Source organism: Lepisma saccharinum, chromosome 1 (assembly GCF_977018435.1).
Source record: "Lepisma saccharinum chromosome 1, izLepSacc3.1, whole genome shotgun sequence".
Classification (NCBI taxonomy): domain Eukaryota; kingdom Metazoa; phylum Arthropoda; class Insecta; order Zygentoma; family Lepismatidae; genus Lepisma; species Lepisma saccharinum.
The window spans coordinates 17309080-17331440 of NC_139229.1; the positions used below are offsets into that span (position 1 = coordinate 17309080).

Here is a 22361-nt window from a genome sequence, read left to right on the forward strand (position 1 = left end):
AATATTTATTCTCAAGAAAAATATGTTGATGTGAACATAAATACGTAATCCTACCAAATTTTATTTGTGTATAGTTGTAATAATTAATTTGGGTAACCCCCTAATTGCAATATTCATATATAAAATTTGAATTGATTTGCCACTCGCATAGGTATGGTATTCTCAAAAACTATTGTAAAAATAAGTAACTGAAGTAACTGCTATCAAAATTATCGAATGACTGGGATCATGATAATAAATAACAGAATCTATTTACCAGTAAGTAGTAGGGGATTTTTTTAATACCCATATCGCTGTTTTCATTTTTTTATGCAGAAGTAGCGCAAAAAGTAGCGAGTAGCGAACAGGAGTAGCGTAGCGAGCTACTTTTAAAATGTAGCGTTCCGATCATTGCAATTAACCTATGTGAGACATAACTCAAAAGCTACTTACTGACCCAACAATTCAATGTAGAATACAACTACACAAGGTGTTCCAAAAGTTTATAGTGCAAACTCAAAACAGTGAAAAGTACACCATAGTAGAAGCAAGAAAGTCTAAGTAAACATGGGATTGCAAAGAAACCTTTGCGAGATAATTACAAATGTATGGTTACGATAGGCCATTGACTTGATTGTTTGTATACATTGTACACTTGTCAATTTACAAGTGATGTACCTGTTATACCTTCCATCCTGTACAGGATGTATGCTTTGTTTGCAACACCCCCTTTCAGCAGTGTTAAGTTTTAAACAAAGAAATCTCTGGGTGTGCAAATATATTTGCATTCATCTCTCAAACAGTTAGTTTGCTACCCCATGTTTACTGAGACTTTTTTTTTATTTTTCTGTCGTGTTGTTTTCACAGTTTCAGCTTGCACTATCACTTCTGGCACACCCTTTATAGCCAAAAATACAAAAATCAGAAGTATTCAGAAATCAATCTTGTGTTGCAAGGAATTATTAAAGTTTTATTTTTGCTGTAACATTTGTTTGTTCTAGATTTTCAAAAATATATTTCCTCATCTAGTACAAAATTGAAACAAAATGTTGTGATTGATGATTTGTGATCCGCATTCAATCTTAGCCTAGTTATTTAATTTTAGTTTAAAGAACATCTTTATTTTGCAGGCATATGTGGCAGACTTTACTTCCAAAGAACAGTGATAGCCAATACACGGCTCTATTAAGTATTGACCATGCCACAAAACTTGACACTGGACAATACACTTGTCAAGTGGTAGATTGGGGCATTCAGCACTGCAAATCCATTTATCTTGAAGTTTTGCTCCCGCCAATTGTCAAAGTGAATCCAATGAGTGTAACGCTTGAAAAGGTAAGTTTTAGTTAGGCAGCTTTTAGACTGAAGTGACAAATGATACAAGTGTTTCACACAAGAGTGGCAAGCACTCTGTGAAAAAAGTGTTCACGCCACACCAATAGGTGGTGGACCCCACCCCTAAGAAATTGACAATGTTCATTTAAAAATACAAGAAAGCCGAAAGTTTGTTACTCTTATTGTTAAGAACAGAAATAAAGTTCATTCAGTTAGTATTCAAACAGAAAAATCAAAGTAAAAATGCATTGGATCGAAAATATTGAGTGAAATATACAGGAACAAGGTTATAATCTACCATTTTATCCAAAGAACAAATTGTTCCACAGTTTTCAAAATTCTAATAATTACAATTGTAGGGGAGAGGTCACACAGCAAACTTTATAAAAAACATTCCCCCTAATATTTAAAGCCTTTTCTTGAATGAGACGTGCAAAAGTTATCAAAATGCATTTCAGATACTAACTGTATAAATGCAAAAGAAATAATAGAAAATAGTTGTGCTGGTATTCACTCGTTTGGTGAATCGAGTCTCCCCATTTATATAATAATAATATTTTTTTATTATTTTGAATAAAATTTATTTTTGTTGGTTTATAATATGTATTATTGTATAATAACATTTATAACCGTGTTAATAATACTTATTATTTTTCTACTATTCAACTTTTATCATTTGCCCAAACCCCTGCAAAAATTTGTGGCAATGCCATGCCTGTCAAAGTGAATGAAATTTTGGAAGCGTAAGACAGCATTATCAATGGCCTCGTGAAGCATTTCGCAAGATGTTGTTCACTGTGCACCAGATTTCAGTACCACATTTCAACCTGGTGATGAAAATTTTAACTTACATGTTTTTGTCAGCATTTGCTTCCACGTTGTCTCCACAACCAATCTACCAAGTTTTATCGATGCTCCAAACTGGTTCCATATGGCTCTGAATAGAGAAACTTTAATTCTGCCACCCGGTGTGAAACTGTTCATTAAATAAAATAAAAAAATGAAAACAATTAACTAACGATTATTACAAGAAACAACTACACACAATTGTATTAGGTTCATGAATCACAAATCTGAATGATGTGTGTGTTGTGTGTGTGTATTTTATACTGTAACCAATAGTTGAATGGTAACTGATTGTTTATTTTCTAATGTCTAAGCACATGCTCTTCCACACAAAAGATTTTATTCAATGCCACTATAAAGTATTTAACATTCCAAAATAATTATATTTCTGAAAGAATATAGCAACTTTTCAATTGACAAGATCTTGCTGGGTTCTGGGTAAGACATGAGTGTTCCTTTGTATTTGTTTCCTCTAACTTCAGTTTATCGTAATTTCTTCATATCATAAAAAATTAACCTGTGTAGTATTAAATAAGAAAAATACAGATATAATGGTTGACATTTTTAACTTCCATCTTACTGCTATCGCAAGACTCAAAGGACAACCTTGTCAAGTCATACTTGCCTTTTCACTAGTTAAAAATACTCTATAAAAAGTGAGACATTTTGTGTTCACTGTAGTTTTTATTTATAAATTTCACTACTTCCCCTTTTCTTAGTTTCACAATATCCATGGATGATTGGATGAAATATTGATTGTGTAATTTTGTGCTCTTTTTTCCATGGTTATTATCTTGTGAAAATGAAACAAAACAAAAATTAAACAGCATGTAACATTCGGCTGTACCTTTATCAATCCATGCACTGCGTAAAACAGTTTTATTTTTACTGACTGTGGTAAGTAACATTTTGTAAAGTTACAAAAGTTCTATTTAAACTAGAGCTAAGCAAATAGCACTTTGAACCAATACTGATGCCAATACTCCCACTGCTTCCTACCAATACCGACACTTGAAAATTGTAACAATTAAAAGTTGTTCCAAATAACAGTTACTATTAGTGTGTGAGAATTCCACTCTTAATTGTATGCATCAATTCACCAAGATTTTTGCTTTAAAATATTCAAAAATTACATAGGAATATTACATTGCATCTTGTGTTAGAAAAAAAAAACTAGTGCAAAAGTAAAGTAAACTTCGAATTTTGTATAATTTCCAGGATAATTTGACCCTGTCAAGCATCATTTTTATGGAGTCTGTAACAAATGCCGGAAAAGTATCAGCCGATATTGGTAAATATATTCCAACCAGCAGCATGCATTCTGGGTAGGTTAGATCTGCTGTGCCTACTCAGCTAAAATAACAATAAGTGTATGTGGAATCCTAACATGTGAATATATGTGATGCGAATAAAATATTTCCATCTTTGGCTCTTCATGTATTCATGAAAGCGCAGAAGCCTGTATGGGGCCAGGGACCTCACTATGAGTATAGGGTTTATTGAATGCGGCACCTCCCGGCCCTGCAGCAAGCATAAGAAAATGCTCAGCTGGTGCATGCGTGGCCATTGAATGTGCTCTTCACACCTTTAAGCACCGCTTACTGGCCAATGACATGATCCCACACACTTTTCTTATGTATTTTTCTCTCTGTGAGTATGTTGGAAGTGAAATATATTGTGCTGTTGGTTGTCACACTTTCAGTGAGAAACGTGATATTATAAAGACAGGGAAAACTGTTTACATAAGGAAAAGGAATACTTTTGCTATTTTAATATTCATAAATATTAACTGATTGATTAGCACGTGACTAACAAACTATTATGAAAATTATTATTATATTATTTTTCTAATGAACGGAATGTGTGGAACATAGAATATTAAGTCTGCAACATCTTAAATTCTCACCAGTACTGTCACAAAACACAAACGATCTCAAAGTCGTTTGTTTCACTTGTTCAGCTTGGCAGTATGGTTGTTTATGTAATTAATAGTTTAATTACGTATCATATCTAAGCAATTGTGCTTAAAGTCAAGTCCTGCTAAAATGTCTTCATTATTGTATGACCATTTTGAATTAGAAAATGTGAAATTTAAGTAGAGTTTGCCTTAATGTAGTGGACATTAATTGTTGGATACATTTCGATACCGATACCCCTAGTAGGTAGAAGCGTCACCCTTGGTAGGCAGAAGTGTCAGTACTGTCTCAGCTCTAATTTAAACTTGGTATTGTATGTATTTATGTTATTTTATGTCACCTTTCTGCCCCTTTTGGCTCAACACGATCATAACAGATGAAATAGGTAAAAGGGCACTCACAATGAACACTCAGTTCCACACTGGGGACTTGAACCTGGGATCCTCAGTAATGAGATCAAAAGTAGACCATTAGCATGCTCGGACACCAAGCTATATCTTGGTATTAAGTGTTGCAATAACATTGGCTTTAATATACTTTTTATTGTAATATATAATCATTGTATACTGACGTGATTTTCTTTTTTTATCGTATTATCTGCTCAAGCATTTTCTTTTATTTCAGGGACAGAATGTGAATATAACATGCATGTCACCAAATGACAAGCGATACGAGAAATTTGGTTACATTTGGACGAAAAACAAGAAGCTCTTGGGCATAATTCCTGGAAGAGAGGTTATAGAAGATTTGTACCCTGTTGGAACAATTTTAAAAATATTTCATGCACAAGTAGGAAGTAATAATATTTTATTTCTTTGTTTCTTTAATAATCAACTTGTTGTTTTATATTTTATGATTTCTAATTGTATTAATAGTTGTTATTTTACAATATTACATTGCAGCGATTGACTGTACATTGTATCTTTTATCATCGTTAATATTGTAGTGAGTGAATTGTGTTGTAGCTTAAAGAGAGATTTCACAGTACGCGGATATAATTTGGAGGCACACACCCGATTTTAAAAAAAAGGCATCTCATAAACTATCAATACTGATGATGTCAAGAAATGTCAGAAGGAGCTCACAATGGCACAGTGATTATTATTATTGTCTTGTAACCAAAGGTAAAGTTTGTTTGTGTCCAGTTTATGCTCATATACGCTAATCAGAACTGGAGGGCCTCCCCGATGGTGTAGTGGTGATGTCGTAGCCTTATAACCTGGTAGAGGCACATTGCACAGTGGTTTGTTTCTCACTTTAAACTTTACTAGTGTAGTTCCAGTCCCGATTAGCCTATCTGAGCATGAAGTGGACATAATTCAATTTGGGACTGGACCTACACTCCATAAGTTCAAAGTGGTTTTCAAAACACGCTGCAATGTGGATCTAGAATTCAGGTCCCCTTGATTACACAGTGGCAGCATTACCACTACATCATCAGGGAAGCCATTCTAATCAAATGATCCTCGGTTCTATCCCCAACAAGGCCACAATACAGAGGTTCAGATGGAACTTTTAACCATATATACATTTCTGATTAGTTAATTTGTGCATAAAGTGGATGGCGTGGTGTCGTTTTGTGGTGTACATAATTAGACTTGTAATTTTTGAATTGCCTCAATGTTCCAGTGGCATGTTAACTTCCCTTTTTCATGAAGATTTTTCTTTAACTGTCACACGTTAGGTTCAGTAAAGGTTTACTGTTAATTTTAAATATCTCCTGAAGTGGTCCTGTGGTCTTCTTAATTTTATAGATCAGAGAAGGGGTGCAATTACACATTTGCATTCATTTTATGTAACTAATGATTTATGTGCTGGTTTTGGTCATCCTGGATAACTGAGCCTGTAAATTAAAAGACCACAGAGTCTCGCCGATGGCATTCTTGTAACATTGTTGCCTCGTAATCAAGAAGTTTGATACCCGATGCAGTCACATAGCGGTTCAGATCATACTTTAAACTGTAAGTCCAGTCCCGATTAGCCTTTCTGTGCCAGACATCTCACGCAAGGAGGAGGGGAGATGGCTTAAATTTATGTGGGCTATTTCCATTTTAGAGAGCTTTCAGACCAAAATAACAAGCTACAAGTGACACTTGTCACCTGGAAATGAGACTGAAAGAGGAGCGCCTGTTCCAGTGTGTGTAGTTTGTGGTCATGTCATTTCCAAATGGAACCACCATGTTGCTTGCCACCTCAGTCTGAAAGCTTTCATAGACCTCAAAAGGGACAATGGCGTTTGCTATTTATTGTAACATTAATTGACTATGCATTATTAGTTTAAGCGATTTAGGCAGTGCTCAAAGTGGAAATTCTTACCTGTTGTGGGGGATGCTTGCGTTCGTCAACATGGAGACACTGCATTAGGTGGGGGGGATGCCTATGCAAATTCTCTTAACTGGGAGGATGCTTCATGAAAATGTCCATCCCCCTGCTCTCGTTCCATTTGAAAAACCATACTTAAGGGGGATCATGTTCTCAATCCTCCCCCTAAATCCCCCCAAGTGGTAGCTGAGTTAGGTGGTAGAGCAGCCTTAGGCTGAACCTCTCTCAGTAGAAAATAAAAATACTGCTCTATTCTATCCTTATGTTCTATAATATGAATTAGCATTTCTAGGTAGCTGGAAAATGTGAGATTTCACTCTACTTGGAGGTTACGTATAATGACTTCTAAAGAGAAGAAGGAACAATGAACATACAATTTGACTTGCACAATTCCCTTATCCAAATAGCCAAAGGGAAAGAAATATGTTTTTTCTAGAAGAAATATAAATCAGCTTAACTTTACCAACATGTTAGAATTAACACCTAGAAATAAGGAAAAATTATGCTTAAAGTTTAATAGTTTGTATAGTTAATTAATTCATCCTCTAATGTTGTTTTGTGAAATCTGCCATTTTAACATTAATAATTCTCTTATACCCTTGGCAGAAGTTTATAGTTACAAAATATTTGAGGGAAATGTTGGGAATATATAATTTTAGTTTTTGTATTTTTATACATTATACTTGCAGGAACTTTCAGAAATTGTTATTTACAATATTTTAGTGCTGTGCTGATTACTGAAATATTGATTACTTGCTGTAGAGTAAATACTTTACTTTCACTATGTACAAGTGGCATATTCAGGGAGAGAAAGACAGGGAGTAGTATTATTTCCAGTTGTTGCTAAGCTTTCCTAAGTAAAAAAAAAGTCTGTAAGAAGATAACAGTGACTCCTAAAAAAGTAGTCGTAAGTTATGAAATTCCTGTAATCTCTTCTAACAAGTTTTGCACGTGCACAGGCACCTATGCAATATACATGATAAAGCATTCAAGAGAATCATGTGAATTGCTTTTGCTGTTCGATACATGGTGGAGGCACATTTCACAGTGATTCGGATCCCAATTTAAAACTGTAGGTCCAGTCCCATTTAATGATTTAGTTTATTTTACATAACTTTTCCGTCACTTTTGGCTAATTGCGAAGATGAGGATGAATGGTAATAAGATGATACAGACATTAGTTCATGCCAGAGCCTTGCTATTGCAGTGTACGGTGTACTACAAGGAAGGAAGTTTGGAATTTGTGTGCCTTTGGAAATGGTCACCCCCTCCATTCCCAATTAGCCTATCTGTGCATAAAGTGGGCTTAAAGCAAAAAAACATTCATTCATTTCTATGCAAATCTGCAAACCTCAGAAGGTTTTTTTGTGAATGATCTAGGAGGGTGTCTAAACAGATGTAACTTTTCAGTTTGAAATATTCGTGTGGTTCTTCAAAACGAGAAGTAGTTGGAAATAATATTTATTGGGGAACTGATTTAAATGTAAATACATATTTATGTATGAAGCTGAAATAAATATGTTGTATTCTCTTTGCACATCATGGCATGTAGACTCAAAAAAATTCAGTTTTTATATTCCATATTTGGACATATATTAGGTTTTCGCTCTTATTTTAGTTATTTTTACATATTATTTCCATATTTCAGAATATTTCTCAACATATACTCCATATTAGCACATGTATTAGCATACATGCCCCGTGTGACCCAAAGAGTTAGGTGAATTTCTTGCAAATAACTAACAAAGTCCAAAGCGATGTCGAACAAACGAAAGATTATGACCTTTTTGATAGTCTCCAATTGCATTAATTACTTTTCTGTCATCTAAACAATAATGTTTTTCCGCCTCCCAACTGTTTGCATTTGCTTGAAATTCCTGTTTATTTACAATTGTTGTCAGCAATAGCGAATGAGGGCTCAAGCATCGGCTCCTGCTTGTTACAAACGTTATTTTTGGCAACATGGCAACGTTGGAAGAGAGTCTTGAGCAGCCCTTTGCTAATCCACCCACGCTGCAACATGCGTGCCCAACAGCAGTGCCATAAGCAACGATTTTGTAGCACACGCATGGGATTTGTTTCTGGTTTCTCTTCAAGTTACAATGCTGAGAGAAGAGTAATCAATTGTTTTAAAACTGAAGAGCTACATACGTAGTGTCTTATTTTATTAAAAAGGTAATTTTTTTACAATTTTAAGTCCATATTTAACTCCATATTTTGGTGAAAATACTAAATATGTATTTGCATATTTAGCACATAAATATGTATTTACATATTTAGCACATCTTTACTAAATTTAAATCCATTCCCGGATAATTAAGATACTTAAGCAGGTTCAATAGCATCTCAACATTTCTAATTTGTCAGTAGTTGTAACTCAGTAACCTAACTTAACTTATAAACTCCATTTCCATTTAATATGCTCCATCGAACATTTGGTCCTTGCTTTCAGGCTTCTGCAACCTACACTTGTCACGTAAGTGGAAACATGGCCGTCCAGAACTTCAGTGTCCGCGTGGAAGTGGTCGATAAAGAACAGGTGCCATTGTGCCCTGAAGAAAAGTTGTTTGGTGTCATGTGGCCGGCAGCTGCTCCAGCACAGGCAGCAATCCAGGAGTGTCCAAAGAACTACTTAGGAAATGCAACCCGGATGTGTGTACTTGTGGATGTGAAACGTACCAAATGGCAGCTCCCAGATTTCTCCAACTGTGAATCGGAGTACCTTGAAAATATTTTCAAGAATGTAAGGAGGAATTCTTTATTTTCAAAACTGTTTTAGTACTTTGTTGATGGAACATGTTTTGTTCAATGCATTTGAATTAACTGTTATAGATCTAAACGATTTTGTTTGTTATGTGTGATGGTTTGGTACTTTAAATATCTGGTAAATTGATCAACTCAGTGTAACGAAAGGGAAATATATACTATCAATTGAATGTATGAGATATTCTGTGTCAGAAATATTGCCATTTACGACACATAATGTTTAGAAACTTTAGACAGACCAGACGAAGTTTGTACAGACCAAAGATTGTTTCAGCTAGCTTTGCTTGAGATTGGTTATCTGTTTTCACTTAGGTTGCGAGGGCATGGTGGGCCATTGATGAATTAGAAAACTACACGAGATAAGCCTGGTAATGACTTAACCTGGTCTTTTGTTCCTGCTGTGTGTGCTTTCATTTACACTTTCAAAAATTACTTTACAGTGTTTGCCTCCCCGATGGTGCAGTGGAAGTGTTGTCACCTTGTAATCAAGGGGTCTCGGGTTCAATAAGCAGTGAAGGAACATAGTGGTTCAGATCCCATTTTAAACTCTAGGTCCAGTCCCAATTAGCCTTACTGTGCATGAAGGTGACTTAAAACACCAACTCAACTCGATACAGTGTTAATTGTTAAATAAGTTTCATAACTGAATTCACTTTAATTTTGTGCATCAAATGTACGTATGTGTAGTTTCAATTGGTCTCTGTTTAGTCATGACACTCTTTGGTTCAAACCACATACTTGATCATTTCATGCCACATGCCTGCAACTTTGTAAAACACACCAAGTCACAAAATATGTTCATTTCGTTATCCAAAATTTTTGTATGTACCTCGATTATACCTCAGGTCTTAACCTTCTATCACATCTTCATTACAACCTATCCAGTACTGAAGAAGAATTAAGGTCAATCAATAAATTTTGATAACCAAATTATTGTCTTTGTTAATTTTGGCATACATTACGTTACTGTTCTAAATCATGGATGCATTCTCATATATCTGAGTTGTGTTACCTACGTACATAATGAAAGGCTGCATGTTTAATCAAAATTGCATATATGAAGGACAAATACAGACATCACTGGTCACTTATCTCAGAACACAGACATGAACTTAGTCTATAAATAGCAATCTTTATTAGACAAGTAAGTCTATTATATCACTTTACATCTTAGAGCTCAACAAAAATTAGAAAAACCCTGGCAAATTCATGAACTAAAGTGGACAGTCATTTGTTAAAAAAGGTTAAGGTAAACACTACAGCTAACAGAGGCTCAATAATACAGTGTGAATAGGAAGGGCAATATAATAATAATTATCCTGGTGTTATTTTATCACTATCAGTTAATTTTGGTCACTTCAACCTTTTCACATTTCAGTTTCGAAATTTGATGCTGGGTTACCAGAACACCACTGGACGAGCTACTCTGCAAGCTTTACTCTACTACCTGCAGAACCGTACCTTCCTGTATCCAGGCGAAGGTGAAAGAGTAATAGAAATAGTGAAGGATGTTCAGTCTTATTTGAACAAGTCCAATATTGTTGAGGAGTTCCTGGAATCATCTCAGGCATTCTATCACATAATGGCTCTTCTGCTAGAATTTGATCACTCAATCATAAACAGAAAGGTAAGGGCAATTATCAACTTTATATATATATATATAAAAAGTGGATAATAATGTAATAAACTATATATATATATAGTTTGTAGTTTGATGTAGTTTCCATTACAAAACTAATATTTACCTTATAATTTGGCACACACAAATGTACTATATACAAATTTAGCAAAAAATAAAAGCTCAGCCAAACTTAGCACTGTCAACATCATCAGAGTCAACATATCGCATGATGGCAATACTGAGAGAAAGAATTATACAGGGGTAAAGCAGTGGAAGTGAAAAATCAGGCAGAGCCAGGACTGACTCTGTAGCTCAGTTGGTAGAGAAAAGGCATTGTGTGTCGGAGATCCTGGTTCTAGTAATGCCTGTATTTTACTATTCAATTTCTATGTAAAAATTAATCATTGTCATCCATTAATTAAGATCGCGGTTCTATCATTCACGGCTTGTACTAAATTATGGCAATTTTTTATTGCATCAGTATTCAGTTACCTGTATTAAAACTGAAACTCCTATCTGAAAGAAGTAAAAAAAAAATATTACATATGTGCATTTACTTGTAATTTTGCCACTTCGGTGGCCCAGCACATTAAGCATTCAACTCATGAACCAAAATTTTACATTTTACTGCATTATACAATTTACTGGTCTGTTTCCAATGAGGCAACATGTTAAAAATATTTCTGCATTTGATTATCCCCACCTTTGTAAGTTCTTTGGTCTCAAATCTCTTTATATGTATACATATGCACTCACTTTCACTTTTCTTTTCTTTCTTTCTTCGGTTTACCAGCCAGGCTACGATGGCATTTGCTTCCAGTGTTTCGAGTACATACATTAGTACGAGGGCTAGTCAAAAAGAATGAGAATGATTTGTTTTACTTGCAAAATACATTAGGCAGGGCCCAGGTTCATATGGTCTTTTTCGAAGTAGTCCCCATCGAGTTGTATACACTTGGCCAAATGTGTCTGCCAGTCCTGGAAGACGTGCTGGAACCCGTCTTTTGACATCTTCTTCAGAACGGCCTATGATGAGTCGAAACGCTTGCCCCGCAGCTCCGATTTCAGACGGGGGGGGGAGAGGTCACACAGAGCAAGATCCGGGCTGTATGAAGGGTGCAGGACACATTCAATGTTTTGTTGAGCCAGATATTGGGCAACAACTTTGAAACGTGAGGGCATGCATTATTCTGGTGTAGGCGCCAACCAGATGGATGCAGCTCAGGACATTTTCAATGGATGTGTTAAGCCAGGGTCTTCAAAACTATCACGTAATACTGCCCAGTAATGTTGATAGACCATTCCACAGTAGCAGCCCTATTTCACATATCAATTAGTCATGTTGGACAGGAAACTTTTATGTGTAAATTTTTTACTAGAAATTTTCACGATCAATGCACATAGATATTCGTCATTGTGCTTATCAAGTTGTGTGAAAATAAATATACCTTCTTCTGAATTTTCCCCTGTTAAGTAAAAAAATGTTATGACTAAATCTGTTAGAATTCTATTTCTTCTTCGCATTACTGTTAAATAATTATTAATTTATTATATGTGCAAACGTGTAAAATATGATATTTGGAAAAACACGAACATATCAATTTCTTATTACGTTGGCTGTTATACGAAATTCATCATTCAAACTCACATTACTAGTAGAGTAAATTTGTGAGTTATCGCCCCTCCACTTTGGTTCACCACGAGCTGCCACTGCACAGTAGTCGAAGAAGTAAATCACCATTACCTTATTCGTCGACGGAACAGCTTTGGCGTCGGAGAACTGGGTGATTTCCAGACTGTGCTCGCCTATTTGCTTTCGGAATCGTAGTGGTGAAGCCAACTCTCGTCACCAGTTACGATGGAATTCAGGTAGGCCTCGCCATGTTCCGCTCCTGACACATCTCCACTCTCACTTGCTTCTGTTCAGGCGTTAGCAATCTCGGCACCCATCTTGTACATATGTGTTTCATGTGCAAGCGATCGTGCAGAATGGTGAACACACTACCATTACAAATCTGTAACACGTCCGCCAGTTCATATATTGTTATTCGGTGATCTTCCCAAACAATGATGGCAGCTGTGTTAGCCATTATCTCGTTCACTGTGGTAGCTGGAGCACCTGCACTGCCCTGCGTTCTTGTGTGTGTAGGATGAATTTGATAAAAAAAAGTTGTGAAAGTGAATATTCATAATAATTAACGGATTATATATTCTGTCAAAAAAGTACCGGGAATTGTTAAATAAAACACACAATTTTAATTTATTCATCACTATTTATTTTGTCGCCTTCAAAGTAGGACCCATTTTATGCAACACACATATGCCAGCATTTTTTCCAGTCTTGGAAATACTTTATATAGGCTCTCTTCGGTATGCGCTTCAGCTCCTTCCACGAATTTTGCTTTATGGCTTCAATCGAGTAAAAACTGGTACCCCGGAGTGGCAATTTTAGTTCTGGAAACATAAAGAAGTCACATGGGGATCTGGTGAATATGGTGGTTGTTCGATGGTATTTATTGTGTTTTTGGCTTTAAATTCGATCACAACTGTCGCTCTATGCGATGGCGCATTATCGTCGTGTAAAATCCACAAATTGATCTTCCACAAATCTGGCCGTTTCTGACAAATTTTCTCACGCAAACGCTTCAATACGGCCAAATAGTATTCTTTATTGACCGTCTGTCCCTCTGGAATGAATTTATGATGCACCAAACCACAAATATCGAAGAAAACAATGAGCATCACCTTGACTTTTGAGCGACTTTGACGTGGTTTTTTCGGTTTCGGCTCTTCTTTTGTCCTCCATTCTGATGACTGTTGACTTGTTTGCATGTCAAACTCGTAGACCCATGTCTCATCACCAGTTATGATGTGTTCCATGAATGAAAGGTAAATGTAAAGTGCTCCCCTGTGCATAGCACCATGCTATGAAGGCGTATAGGGGGTGTGGGGGTTACGCCCCACACTTTCTTGATCCGGTCGTGAGTGGGGGTGATGTGATCAGCATCACGCCCCTGACCGCCTTTACCCCCCAGGTACCCATGTTATTCGATGCTGGGTGGCCGCCGGGGCCATTTCCATTGTTAGAAAAGTTCCCGGATTTGAACCGGCCGGGGATCGAACCCGGGACCTTTAGCATGGTAGTCAGACGCGTTACCAACTGAGCCACCGCGGCCAATGTCAGAATTGGCGCGATCCAGCATGTCTAAAGAGACCTGCTCATGGTACTGTTTTTGAAGAAAATTCAGCTCTTTTGGAACAAGCCATGCGGCGACTCGACTCATGCCCAAAATATACACCAAAATCGATTGAACAGACTCATGAGAGATGTTAAGGTCAGTAGCTATCTCTCTTAAGCTGGAATGGAGATTATCGAACACAATTTCCTTCACTTTTTCGATGTTTTCATCGGTTGAAGAGGTCGAAGGTTGTCCAGAACGAGGCATGTCTTCGATGATCTCTCGGCCCTCCTTGAACACTTTGTACCACTCATAAGCCCGTGTTTTTGATATAACTGATTCACCATAAGTCTTTTTTAACATTTTTAGCGAGTCAGCACACGAAATTCCGTTCACAACACAAAATTTAAGGCAAACTCTTTGTTCAATAATTTCGTTCATTGTAAAAATTGTGATGCACTACTGAAGTGGACTGATTCAACCTGCTGCTGTAAACAAACTGGTTGACAGATTGCACTCATGTTTCGCATAGTAATTAAGTACAGAGCTACCAACTTATGGAAAAAAGATTTCTAAAAAATCATTTGCGCGGGCCTTTTAAATTACAAATTCCAGGTACTTTTTTGACAGAAGGTATATTTAATTGAAAAACACAAGGTTCAAAACATGTATGGAAACATTTCATTTTTGGACTGGAAATCCTGGAAATGTGAGGGAATTGCAAAATAAAAAAATCGTAGCAACTTTGTAGTTGTACTTACTGGGAAATAAATTCTGTTTTTTTTATGTGTAATAACATAAAAATGTGATATTTATCAATTTTATCTTCTTAACCCTTAAACAGGATGTTAGTTGGAAGGGAAGGGGGGTGTTTACTCGAACCTTGCAGATGTTTCTATGGTATAAATGAGAAATGGGTGGAGCGATGCTTACGTAAGTTTTCCTGCTGGGAATGCTTCCCTGTAAATTTTGTCACCTTGTAATCAAAGGGCCCCAGGTTCGATACCTGGTGGAGGCACACATAACGGTTCAGATCCAGTCTCAATTAGCTTATCTTTCATGAAGTGGATTCAAAACAAAAACTAGGAAAGATGCCCAGTTGGGAGGATGGAATCCTACTGCTCCTCCATTTCCCACACCCTCATCATCATTCATCATTCTTTCTCACTTTCACAATTAGCCAAAAGTGGCCAAAATCGACTCTTGATACGAGAAATACTAAATAAACCATTCATCCTCATTGTCATGATTAGCAAAAGTTACAGAAAAATAGGGAAGTAGGGAAAATACATACATTTTGAAAATGTACTGTATATTAACTAAAGAAAATTGTCTTTTGTGCAGGGAAGTCAATATCGTAACTCACGTGTAAACCCGAGTGTTCTAAGTGTGTTGTAATTTTAAAATTTGTGAACAAATATGGCAAAAATAATTGTAATTGCAGAAAGGGTATGTCTATCGTTCTTGTAACAATAATTTCTTGCTGGTGAGATCCTATGTATTGACGTTACCAATGCTCGTAACGTACTGAGATATTGATTGCTGGTACTATTGCTTTGTCATTGTAGTGAAAAATGGATCGTTTGTTTTTGCACTGCAAGATGTATTTTACACAGTAATTAATAACATTTTGCTGTCTCTTACACCATGGATATCCACAGCATTTGTTCTGGGGGTGGCAAAAACAAGGCCTATTTCTCCCCCAAAATAGCGATGCGCTCAACAAAATGTATATGTTAGGTGAAATATATTCACATATGTCAGTTAGTTCTCTGGATATTATAATTATTCAAATACTAATGAAATAAATTATGCGGATATATATATAATCTGTGATATCACGATTTTTACAACCTACAGTGCTCAAAAAAAGTTTGTGATCATTTTATTGTACTAGATACATGGAATCATATTCAAGAGTACAGGGGAGACATACAAACAGAAAGAAAACAGTGCAGCCATGCAGAAGAAACAAAATCACACGAGAAGCATAAGATTGAAAGTGTGGGATGCGAAACAAAAAAGAAAGGCAGTGTAATACCGTGTACCTACGGCTCGCAGGCATGCTTGCGATCAACAGATGGGAGTTCAGTACCGTGTATAGCCACCTCGAGCCCGAAGGCATGCTTGAACATGACGGGGCATGCTAAGGAAAAGAGCATTCAACTTCTCCTGAGGAAGACTGTCCCACTCTTGAATGGCAGCCTCCTGCAATTGCACCTTGTTCACAGGAGGATTTTCGAGGCTGACAATTGCTTGCTTCAGGAGACCCCATGCATGTTCCACGCAGTTCATGTCTGGAGAATACGCTGGCCACACCATGCATCGAATGCTGTGCATATCAATGGAACTCCTGAACCACTCTGGCTCGATGTGGTCGAGTGTTATCATCCACCAGCGTGAAGCCATCCCCCACAGTTGTAGAGAAACCTGCTACCACGGGTTCGAAAATAGCGTTTCTGTACATCAGACCAGTCACGTGATCTTGGAGAGGAATTAGGGGCGTACATCGACCAAACATGATTCCACCCCAAAACATGATGGAGCCCCCTTGCTGCTGGTGACGTTCCTGGACGAAGGGCTCGTTCAATCTCTCATCTGATCGTATACAAACCCTTATGCTTTTGCTTAACGGGTGCAGACTGATGGTGACCTCGTCTGTAAAGAGTGTGTGCTCCCACTGTTCCTGACTCTATTCACTGTGCATTCTTGTCCACCTTACACAGTCTCTCTTATGGTGTGGATTAAGAGGAACCTTGGGTATGGGTCTTCCTGATGTCAATCCTTCCTCATGAAGTCGATTCCGCACTGTCTGATTGGAAACATTCACTCGTGAGGCCTTCTGCAGATCCTGGCACAAACTGGTAGCAGTTGCAGTGGGTCTACGACGTGCCGAAATCACCACGTACCGATCTTCACTGTGTGTTGTTTTGTGTGGTCGCCCTGTCCTTGGTCGACCAGCAACTGATTGTCTCTCCCTGAACTTTTTCCACACTCGAGAGACATCACTTTCGCTCACTCCAACACGGGCAGCAACGTCCACTTGGCGATATCCCTCTTGCAGCAGCGTTACAATTCGAATGCGGTCCGTAGCAGAAATGGTTGCTCGAGGCATGTTGCCCTTCGTTTTCCACCCACTGTCTGTGCAGTTTCCAACTAACAAGTGTGGATAAGACACGGACAATGCCTCCCATCGGACTGCTTTCAAATCTGCTCAGGGATCATGTGGCAACTACTGCCCTCTATCTGCTGAATATCGAACTCACTTGGGGCATTATGTCGGTTTCTGTCTAGGGCATTGCTCACATAATGAACATTGTATACCTTTTGGGGATATTGTAACTCAAACTGCATGCAATCATAATATGCAAAACTTTTTTTGAGCACTGTAGGTTATCCGTATTTCCATGTAATAGACTTTGTCTTTATGAACCTTCTGCAGATGTAAGCATTATTGTAGATTCTTTTTACGCTGTTGCCACATTCAAAATTTACCTCAAAATGCTGAGAAGAAATGTAGCTGTAGCAAACTTTTCACTACAACTACAGGAATTTTGTAGCTTTGTTACAGCTACAGCTACAATTTTAAAAATATAGCACTGGGACAGTTTACTCTGCCCCTGCTGGATCCCTGTGTTTCATTGGCATATACCGTGCCATTACAGAGAAATGAATTCCAGGCACGACTGAGTTGGGATTCCACATTCCTGTAGAGATTCATGCTTTCGGCTATAGCTTCTTCTACTCTTCTGTCATAGTAAGCAGCTTATTTGGCTATGAATTTGGTGTTTGCAAATAAAATTCTGTGACCCTCGGTCTTGCTGTGTGCTGCTAATCCTGACTTTTCGGGTTGGAAGAGTCTGATGTAGCCTTGATGTTCCTCTCGTCACTGTTCTATGGTGTGTCCTGTTTGTCCAATGCATGGTCCTACATTCACATGGAAGCTGTATACCCCTGGTATTCAAAGTTCCAGGTCACCATTTTCAACCTCATTGGCATGATTGGCCAAAAGTGAACCCTACAATGCATATGTGGGGTCTCTCAGACCCCACATAGTATATTAAGGCACCTTCTGACACAATAAATGCACATCAGTTCTTCAGTGTTTGTGACATCTTACATCTGAATGTGTTCTTATAACGTACGAAATTATAGCCCCGTACCAATAACAATTTTTGTGAATTTTGTTATTTTGTATCATTACCCCATGTTTCCATATGTGGGGTCGTTCAGACCCCAACAAGAAATAATACATTTTTTGTAATGTTAGGCACTAGTTCTGTCATAGTAATGCATTTTGCTCTCATTCAACTCTAGCATCGTGCTTTTACAGGTGATGGCGCTAATGAATCAGCTTCACATCTAGTTCATAATATTCGTCTATAAAGCTATACTCCTATTTGGCCGCATTACTGTAAGAAGAAGAAATACATACTATTTGTCATGTTTCTTCCGGTAGCCCTTTTGCTGTGCATCACCAATATTATTTACAACTTGTCACCTTTCTTTCTGAAAAATAAGTTATTTATGTAATATCAATGATGCATAGGATACTTGAATCGTGACAGGTTTGTGTTAGTGTTGCTTCCTATGAGTGTGATTTAGAGATTTGGAGCTTTTTTCAAGGTATTTGTTTCAACCAGTGAGAATGAGTTCTAAAAAACGGAAGAATGAGCATTCTGTGAATCCAGAAGATGGTAATTAGAGTGAATTTGTCTCTGAGGGCTTGCTGAAGAGGGAGTTTTATCCTCTGAAGAAAGTATTCAGGACAGTGATGCAGGAGGATGCTTCGAAAATGCCCAGGACATGTGCTCCGAAACATCGAGTTCAGCTGAAAGTGAATTAGACAGTGGTGAGATTGAAACATTTTCTTCGGATTCAGAAGCTGCTGCTTCAACTATTTTGACCAGAAGAGATGGTACAATTTGGTCTTCTGTTCCTAAACCTATTGCACAAACTCGTCAACACAATGTGCTTCACAATGCCCCTGGACCTGCACCAGGAACTATAACTACCACGCCAAAGAACCCATGGGAGTATTTCATTACGGAAGTAATATGTGATGAAATATTATATTGCACAAATCTTGAAGGTAGACGCATCGCTTCACAAAAAGGGAAAATCTGGCAAAATGTTACTACTACTGAGCTACGTAATGGATATAGCCGTACTGAATGCATTCACTCTCTTTGTGGAGCAAAATCCTCATTACTGCAAGGAAGTGAAGAAGAGTAGAATACAATTTCTGAAGGAGTTAGCAATGCAGCTGACATTACCAAACATGGAGAAACGAAAACAAAACCCAAGCAATCTCTTGCGTTGTGGTGTGATTGCTGCTCATTCTGACGACCCCACAGCAACGAAAGGAAAGCTAAAGAGATGCTTTCTTTGTTCCCGTAATAATGACAGAAAGAGTGTAATTGTTTGCGTGAAGTGTAAAATAAATGTATGTGCTGAGCATTCTAATGTATTCTGCACTGAATGCAAGTAGAAACTTAAAACTTGCAGCCATGCTCTAGAGATAAAAGTGTAGTTTATGCTGTTGCATTACAAGAAAACTGCAATTTTTTAGACCTGTGTGTGTGTCCTGTTGTTGTTGATATAATGTCCATTGTATGATAAAACATAAGCTAAATAGTTTAGAGATAATAACAAATAAGTTTTTATGAATATAGATGGAAATCTGACGTCCAAATACACTAATTACGTACTAATGTTGAAAAAAATAACTTTATAGTGCTACTGTAAAGAATGTTGTGAATTCTGCTGCATCTGACAATAAAAAAATTTAATATGTTTTTATTATTTTTTTTTTGTTTGTTTGTAAAAGAATGGGAGGTAAATGTTAGAATAGATCTGTTAGAACTTGGTGTGGATAGTAATAACTGGATTGGGAGTGCGCAAGACAGAAAGAGGTGGAGGTTTTATATTGCTTCGGTGATAAACCTTCGGGTTTTGTGATGCCAGAGAGATAGTTAGTTTGTAAAGGTTGTGATAAAATACGTGTGGATATCTCAAAACGACATTAATATGTGATTTCCTTATCTTGTTGTAGACAAAATATGTATTTCTGATTACTTTTACCGATATATTTTGATGGGGTCTACCAGACCCCACCTATGTAAAGTTGTAAATATTTTTGGGTATGCGTCCTAGGGTTAAAAATGCAATGTAAAATAAGAAAAAATGTAAAAACCTGTAACTTTATTCAGTATAATGCACTATAGTGTTGAAAATGTAATTCTGCATAACTTTGTTACCATTAACGTTTCTCAGATATTATTTTAGTAGGGTTGGGCTGATACCACTGTGAATCAAGACTCATGGTTATTCTCAGATTTCCAATGATATTGATGCTTGAAAATTTTAATAATTAAAAGTTGTTCAAAATATTAATTAATATTAGTGTGTTAGCATCAATTTACCAAGAGTTTGACTTTAAAATATTCAAGAATTACATCAGAATATGAAATTATATGTTATGTATTCACAAAATCCAGTTTTTCACGCAAAACTGATTCAAAATAAGATGAAACTTATAATTTTGCTTAATTTGCAGAATAATTAGGCTCGCGTTAAGTGTCTGGCAGAATTTTTGCGGATCCTGTGAAAGACTAAACTGCTGGAAAAGTATCGGCCGGAATCAGTAAATACATTCCAACCAATACCGATACCATTGATATCGGCTCAACCCTAGTAAATAGATAATGCTTGACAGAAATATATAAATATAACCATCTCCAAGCTGCATTTAAAATGTAAGCTTCAACATGCATTGCTTACTTATCTGTAAAAAAAAAAAAAAAAAACAAGTAAATAACAATTCCACATTATTTGTGAAAGAAAGTATTTTAATCACATTAATTTCTCTGACACACTGCCCATTAACCATTTGTCTTTGGAGGCAGTTTTGTATCGCTGAAATCAACAGGAGAGTAAACTACTTTTTTAGTATATATATACGAGGCATGTCAGGAAAGTAAAAATACCACGGATATATATCTTAAGAAATATATATATATAGGGCTGACCAGCTGACATATCACAGCCCGCACTTCGCATTTGGTGGGATTCTTTTTTGTTGCAGCCATTTCCAGCACATGAGACTCACAAAAGACTCAGTGCAGCACTGCGAATGAACACTATTGGAAAGAGTAAGGATCAGGGTTACTGTCAGCGTTGTCAACTTATGCCCTACATATTTTTCCTAAGATATATATCCGCTGTATCTTTACTTTCCTGACACACCTCGTACATATTTTTAAAAAATTAGGATTGTTATTTTTCACAGAGAGGTGGAATTTTGATCCTTTTTGTGCCATGAATATTAATGTATTGTTTAAATTGCTCCGCTGTCCTGATTTCAAATGAAGTTTATTTTATTGTTTACAGAAGGTTATTCAATTCCAGCAACAGATGAAAACTCATGCCCTCGTATGGGGCTCATTAATGACTCCCCCAAACTCTGGTCACATTGTTTCCAATTCACTTGTTGTAGATATTGCTTGCTTGGAAGGAGGGATCCCAAACAATATGCATTTGCCACTCCACTCAACCAGGTGAGATACTGCTCATATTTCTTTCACATGCATAGATTATAAAATAGTAACTTTTCCCATTGTTTCTAATTAAATACAAAGAACATTTTTGTAAAAACTTCTCATCACTGTAAGAACAGGATTTACTACAATGCCAAACAAAGATGTAACTGTTCTGAATTTATTTATTGAATGCACAGGCATATATGTAAATAGATGCCCTTGCACGTAGAAAATATATGTGCCTGTAATATTTCAGGTGTGTTTGTTGGACACACAACCAAGTGTACTGCTAATGGCTTTTACTAACTTGTCAATATTCTATTGTTACAACTCATGCTCATTCTTCATATTGATAATTTCTTGTGTATGTCAGATCTACCTAATTTGAGTAAAAAAATACTTTATTCTTTTGTCTAATTTCTTCTTTGTTAGCAAGGCTTTATTTTTAAGGTTCCAAGCAGTTAGTTCTCTAATACATGCTCTGGAATTATTAAAAATATGATTAGTAACAACAAGCATGAACAGTGGCAAGGTACATAATCATACTGGTAGAAACATATTTTTAATACACGTATAGAACATGTAACTACTACCTGAATTTTTTAGGTTTATCTTTTGCAAAGGGAAAAAAAATGTGCCTTTTCTTACAAATGGTGTGTAACCCCTCAGCCCCCTGCAAGTGGGGGAGGGGGAAAGGCACACACTGCTTATTTTGCAAGTCAGTAATATGTATTTGTTCAGTCATAATGATTATATTCACCATCTGAACGTGTGTTCAAACCATCAAGTTGTCAAAATTGGCCACTAGAGCCAGAAAGATGCTTTAATATGCAGTGTATTATCATCCTCTAAAATT

At 36.8% G+C, this 22361-nt stretch overlaps 1 protein-coding gene across 3 annotated transcripts in view; it reads left to right on the forward strand.

The window, feature by feature from the left end:
* LOC145993200 (uncharacterized) overlaps nt 1–22361 on the forward strand; it is a 776759-nt gene that overhangs the window by 724418 nt on the left and 29980 nt on the right. For all 3 annotated transcript variants that reach the window (XM_083129421.1, XM_083129420.1, XM_083129422.1), the window contains 5 exons: nt 1110–1314; nt 4701–4865; nt 8851–9141; nt 10543–10791; nt 21357–21523. In XM_083129421.1, the coding sequence (XP_082985547.1) occupies nt 1110–1314; nt 4701–4865; nt 8851–9141; nt 10543–10791; nt 21357–21523 (1077 nt within the window). The remainder of the gene's footprint in view (nt 1–1109; nt 1315–4700; nt 4866–8850; nt 9142–10542; nt 10792–21356; nt 21524–22361) is intronic.